This window comes from Eretmochelys imbricata, chromosome 3 (genome assembly GCF_965152235.1).
Source record: "Eretmochelys imbricata isolate rEreImb1 chromosome 3, rEreImb1.hap1, whole genome shotgun sequence".
Taxonomy (NCBI): domain Eukaryota; kingdom Metazoa; phylum Chordata; order Testudines; family Cheloniidae; genus Eretmochelys; species Eretmochelys imbricata.
The window spans coordinates 196192346-196198345 of NC_135574.1; the positions used below are offsets into that span (position 1 = coordinate 196192346).

The 6000-nt window shown below is 47.1% G+C and overlaps 1 protein-coding gene across 3 annotated transcripts in view; it reads right to left on the bottom strand.

Moving 5' to 3' along the window:
• The window catches only part of UGP2 (UDP-glucose pyrophosphorylase 2), a 40307-nt gene extending 35520 nt beyond the window's left edge, over window positions 1–4787 (bottom strand). Inside the window, exon 1 of one of the 3 annotated variants that reach the window (XM_077814052.1) lies at window positions 4701–4787. Coding sequence is in view for 1 of the 3 variants with exons in the window: in XM_077814050.1 (XP_077670176.1) it covers window positions 3120–3135 (16 nt within the window). In the remaining 2 variants the exon portion in view is untranslated. Of the gene's footprint in view, window positions 1–3119; window positions 3450–4581 lie in introns of those variants that run through there. The other 2 variants (XM_077814051.1, XM_077814050.1) reach the window with 2 other exon arrangements.
• Window positions 4788–6000: the final 1213 nt, after the last annotated feature.

Genomic DNA, 6000 nt, shown 5'->3' on the forward strand with positions numbered 1-6000 from the left:
GACAGTTATTTTAACTGCCAGGAAACCTTGTATGTGCTACAGACCAAAAAAGTAGTTTAGACATTGACACTTGCCTAAACCTTAGTGATAAATTAGGCAAAAATAGTAAACAATAGGTTTTATTACCCTGCCAAAAATCAGAATAAAGACACACACTCATTTAGGAAATAGTTTGGACTAAAATTCCAGTCCAATCTCAACACTAACTACTTTTTATATTGGAAAGCCTGTCACTAGTGCCTGTTTGTTTAGTTTTTTAAGGGTTCACAATTCAGCCAAAAAAGAGAATGTTTATAGTGGCTTGGAACTTGGCATACAATGTCCCAGGAGGAAACCATGGTTCAAGAAACTTGTTGTGGCTAATATCTACTTTTAAGAATCTTTTAAATCCGTTTGGTGTTATGAATTTAGATGATTGCTTGTTCAGATTATGCACAGTGAAGGCTGTCCATCAGGGTGGATTTGATTTAAATCACTAGTCAGGAAGACTAGATTTAATCATGAATTTCTACATAAAAGTGCATTCTTGTTGGTTGTTGTAAGCTTAATACATATTCTTCACAACTCAGAGAAAAATGAGATAGATGAGACCCAAACTGGGTCTCTTTTACAGCCTGCTGCTATTATTGGTTTTCCCTTCTAGTGAGAGAATGGTATAGTAGATCTCAAATCAATGAAGGCTACACTCCGAAAGACCTCAAGACTCCTGGAATATGCTGCTCAATTTCACTTTTGTTTCTACTGCCTGTCCCTCCCTTCTCACATTTATCTCCAGACTTCTTCTCCTTGTCCAGATCTATTCCACCCCCAACAATCTTCTATTCATTAAACTTTTTGAAACTTTGCACTTTTAGAGAGGTAAGGGATTGACTCTGTGTACACTAATTTGCAGAGGGACAACAGGGTTGAGGTCTGTTATTTCTCACCTCTATATATTTATTTTAAAACATTTTTGCTCTTAACAAGCATGTTATCTCTGGAGACACAAATCCACAGTTTGAGAACTGCAAAACTAAGCTTCTCTGATGGTAACTTCTAGACTTAGCACGGAGTCTCATTGGGTAGATAGAAAAATTACCTAAATAATCTATACAGAAGCCCCTGGAACCCCATAAGATTGGGTCCCTAATCCATGAACTACTGGAACTCATTTACAAAGCTTTTCTTAAACATTACATGAATATATTGTCTCATATTATAGAATTAGAATTTGTAATCCCTATTCCATTATGAAATATCTTTGAGCTATAATGTATCTTTCTTTAGATATGCTTTTTGAGGAAAAAAGCTTTTATCAAAAAAATCCAATTTAAATTAAAAGAAATCAGATTTTTTTTCCACCCTGCTGTCCATGTGAATTAAGTAAAGAACAACTAAACCTCAAAAGCACTCTCAGGAGTTCAGGGCACTCTATCTCACAGGATGAGATTTTAATAATGTGCATTCTCTAATATAGTAAAATAACCTTGTATTAGTTCATTCCATTTTTTTAAAAGCCTTCCATATCCACCCACTCCTCACAACCATCTTCTTTGATTTTCTTTTTTATATTGCTAAAAATAACATGTGTTTTAAGGATGTAAGCGAACATTCCACCCATTATAAGATATATGAAGCCATTCTGCTCAGGCTAATACTCTGTGTTCACGAGCTAAGAAGCAGTTTTGCTATTAACATATAGACAGTTTAGATTTTAAGCTTAGACACAAAGATTTCTAAGCCTAGTGCTGATATTATCATAGTGAAAAAAAATTTGACATTAGCAGCGCAGACTAAATTTCCAAGTGTTTTAATATTGATTTAAACAGCAGAAAAAAAAATTTTTTAAATAAGAATTTGTTTAGATTGTCAAATTCTAGGCAAATAGTTTTTAAAACCTGTTTATAGAATTAGAGAGGTTTCTAAAGTTATCAGTTTCATAAATGATACCACTTTTCTACAAGATGGCCATTTCCAGCAGTAGGCTGAGAAATGTCAATTGTAATTTTAAGACACTTTTTAAAAAAAAGTATGAGTGGCACCTTAGAGACTAACCAATTTATTTGAGCATAAGCTTTAGTGAGCTGTAGCTTACGAAAGCTTATGCTCAAATAAACTGGTTAGTCTCTAAGGTGCCACTAGTACTCCTTTTCTTTTTGCAAATACAGACTAACACGGCTGCTACTCTGAAACCTTTTAAAAAGAGATACATTTTGCAGTTTATTAATGGTGAAAAGTGGCTTATCACAGTAATTCTCAGACTGCTGACTTGAGGAAAATGACTAGGTTTCCCCCTTTAATTCACCACATTCTGCTGGGATGTCACAGGGTGACTGCAAACAGTAGATGCATTTACATAGTAAGTGTTCTGCAATGCCTAGGCACACATGCAGAGTTAATAAGACTTGTTTTCAAAGCCAATTTTTTTACTCAGTCTTCTGTACAACACATTTATACATACATACAGAAGACAGGGTTATCACTATTACCTTTACTATAGGAGGCTTATTTTGTTGACAGGCCTGAATTTGCTATGTACTTAAAGCACAGACATGCGATTTGTTTTTATTTTCAAAAATCTTCTTAAGAATCAGTTCAAAGGAGGAAAAAATGCAACAGCAATGCGAAGTAATTTCGCCTCCTGAAGTGACCTCTCCTGATCTAGCCTTGTTTCGCAATAAATGAATCTGAAACTGACAGACCACGTATCCGCACAGAGCGAGGAGACGGCCAGAGCCTACCCGAACCTCCCAAAAGGGAGAACAGACACACAAGCTCAATAAATAAATGAAGGGGAGACATTTGAGCATTGCGATACTCCTCCGTGGAGCTCAGATCTCGTCTGTTATTCACTACAGATACAGCGGCAGCTGCCTCAACTCGGTTTGACTGTCGCTGCAGTAAAACGGAAAAGAAACATACACAGATAAGCGAGCCCAGCCAGGACATATTGGCCGGCTCCTATCGTCAAATTTAGCAACCACCAAAATCTTGCAAAGGGTAACTCTACAACCGATCAAACTGACGCGTCCAAGCCCCCACCAACTATGCTGCCAGGACTACAGGGAGCTATTGAAAAAATAAATCAGCCAACATGCAGAGCTGAAGCTGCTCAGAAAAATAAAAACACACCCACTTACCTTGTGCAAGTGACATTTTTTCCGTTCTTTAATAAAATTAATATTTTCCTTTTATAAATAGAGAATTTACCAAAATTACACTATCAACGCCAGGAGAGGCAATTTTCCCCGTCGCCCCCTCGTGTAGAAGAGGTTTCCCTGTCTGGTTTAGTCAACCAGTTATACAGTATCAATAATTTAAAAAGGTATTTAATCACTCCCTTGGGGGAAGAAAACTCCCACCAGAGAAGCCGCCCACACACTCAAAAAGAAAATTAATAAAGGAACTGGGGGGGGGATTTTTCCTCCGCTCGGTTCCTCCCAGCTTCTTCCTACACTTGTCCCCTGCAATATATGGCTCTTAGTCTTGGAAAACTGCTTAAAGGTAAACGCACAAGAATTTAAATTTCATCAATGAGAGAGGCGGATCTAAAAGCCTCTCCGCTTCAGCACCCCGCCCCCCGGGGGCAGGACTGCAGCAGGAATGGGGCGGCCGCCGGCTCAGGCTGTTGCTTTCGCACTGCCCCCGCCCCCGCCCCCCGGGGACTCACTACAGCCTCCTTCCAATAGCAGGTTCCCCAGAAAACCCCCAGCAAACAGCAGCAGCTGCTCCTGAGTCCCCCAAGGAACCCGCCCCGCCCCTTCCCGTTCAACCAACCCTCCCACCCCACCCCAGGTTAGCGAGAGGGCTCCTTCCATTTACTAGCCGGATTCCCCGCCTGTCCCCACACACCCCCCCCCATGCTGCTGTGTGGGGCTGCTAGTGGCTGACGGGTCTGTCGCTCCTTCCCAGCCCATAGTTTCAGTGAAACCGGAGCGGGCGGCGGCTGGGCTCGGCCTTTCCTTTGCCCTAAAGGGCAGGGGGGGGGGGGGCTCACGTATCACACTTGGCTTGGCCCATGCATCTCCTCAGCTGTCCCCCCACAACCCCTCCCCCACAGCCGCCCTTTGCAGGGGGAGAACAGTGGGGTGGCTTCCTCAGGCAGGCCCCCTTCCTGCCAGCTTCCTGGGGGAGGGGAGGGCAGACAGAGGCAGGGCTGGGTCCCCACAGCTGAGAAGAGAAGAGAAGGAAAGGGGTGTGGGGGGGGAGGTAGCCGCAGCCCCTCCCCCCCAGCTGTGGGGGGGAAGGAGAAGCGTGCCTGGCCCCTGGCCCGCCCCAACACGCCCCAGGTCTGTACGGCTCCCGCTAACTCCACCTCCCCAGCCCGGCAGGGAGGAGCGCGCTGCGGCTAGGGCCACACCCGGAAACCGCAGCGCGGCGGCGGGCTGGGGGAGGCAGCCGGGGACACGCTCGGGGCAGCCTCTCCCGGCTCCCCCGACACAGGCGATGGGGACGGACCCTCCCCCGCCAGGATTACGTCACGTGTCTCCCGGCCGGCTAGCGCCCCCCGCCATGCCGCGGGCTCCCAGCGCGGCGCCCCCGACAGTGACCCAGGCGCCGGGTCGAGGCGCAGCAGCCCCGAAGCCAGCCCGAGATACGCACCTCGTTGCGGCACAGCCGCGCGGGGTGGGGGCTAACGCTCAGCCTAGGGCGACTCCCTGAGGGGTGTATTGCACAAGAGGGGTTCTCGCTCCCGGGTGGGGGGGGCGTCACGCACTCACTTCGCTCCGGGCGCCGCCGCCAAGCGGAAGTGCCGCCTCCGGGTCCGGCCCAGGCAGGCCACAGGCCGCGTCGGCCGCCAATCAGCGCGCGGGGCGATGGCGGGTGCCCGCCGCCGCGCGCGCGCGCGCGCGTGGGGGGGGGGGCGTGCACGAGCCTCCGCTGTACCTGGCAGGCGCTGGTGTGTCCCGCCGCGAGCGAGGGGCCCCGGCGCAGCCAGCGCGAGCCGGATTGTGCGTCTCACGCGCCAGCGACTGGAGCCGGCGGGGCTGGGGTGGGAGAGGCAGGACAGGGCGAAACACCGGCTGGGGGAGGCGGGGGGTTGAGAAGCGGGTGTCGCACGAGCCATCCCCGCCACGGCTCGTGCATTGAGGAGGGCCAGCAAGGGCCGCACCTGGGCGTGTGCGGCGGGGGGGGTCACAGCCGCAGTCACTGAGCCAGATTCATTAATGGGGGCTCGTGGCAACAATGAGGGATAGGGTAGCAAGTGGTGACAGTTCACAGGGGCGGAGTAAATGATCCGATGAGTATCAACAAAGTTCTCTGTAGCCTCCTGTTTCAAGATTTAACATTGCTAATGTAAGTAATTTATAGGCATTAACAGCCCACCATCTGGGTTGCCCCATATGCAAGTTTCTTGGGCATTGCATTTGTCATAAATATAAAGGGAAGGGTAACAACCTTCCTGTATACAGTGCTATAAAAATCCCTCCTGGCCAGAGGCCCAATATCCTTTTACCTGTAAAGGGTTAAGAAGTTCAGGTAACCTGGCTGGCACCTGACCAAAGGGGACAAGATACTTTCAAATCCGGGGGCAGGGCTTTTATCTGTCTGTTCTGTGTGCTTGCTGGAGAGAGATCAAGAAAGCAAGCAATCCAATTCCATTAGAATTAGTAAGTACCAGCAAGGAAATGCTTTAGTTTACTTTTTTTTGGCTTGTGATTTTCTCTGTGCTGAGAGGAAGGTGTATGCCTGGTTTTCTTTTTGTAATTTTAAAGTTTTTTAATCCTCTGTGTTTTAAATCTGATTGCCCTGTGAGATTAGCTTCCCTTCTAATTTTACAGAGGTGCTTCTTTTACCTTTTCTCTTTCTAATAAAGTTCTGTTTCTTTTAAGAGCCTGACTGATTTCTCTATTGTCCTAAGACCCAGGGGTTTGGGTCTGTGATCACTTTGTAACCAATTGGTTAGGATATTATTCTCAAGCCTCCCCAGGAAATGGGGTGTAAGGGCTTGGGGGGATATTTTGGGGGAATAGGAACTCCAAGTGGTCCTTTCCCTGATTCTTTGTTAAATCGCTTGGT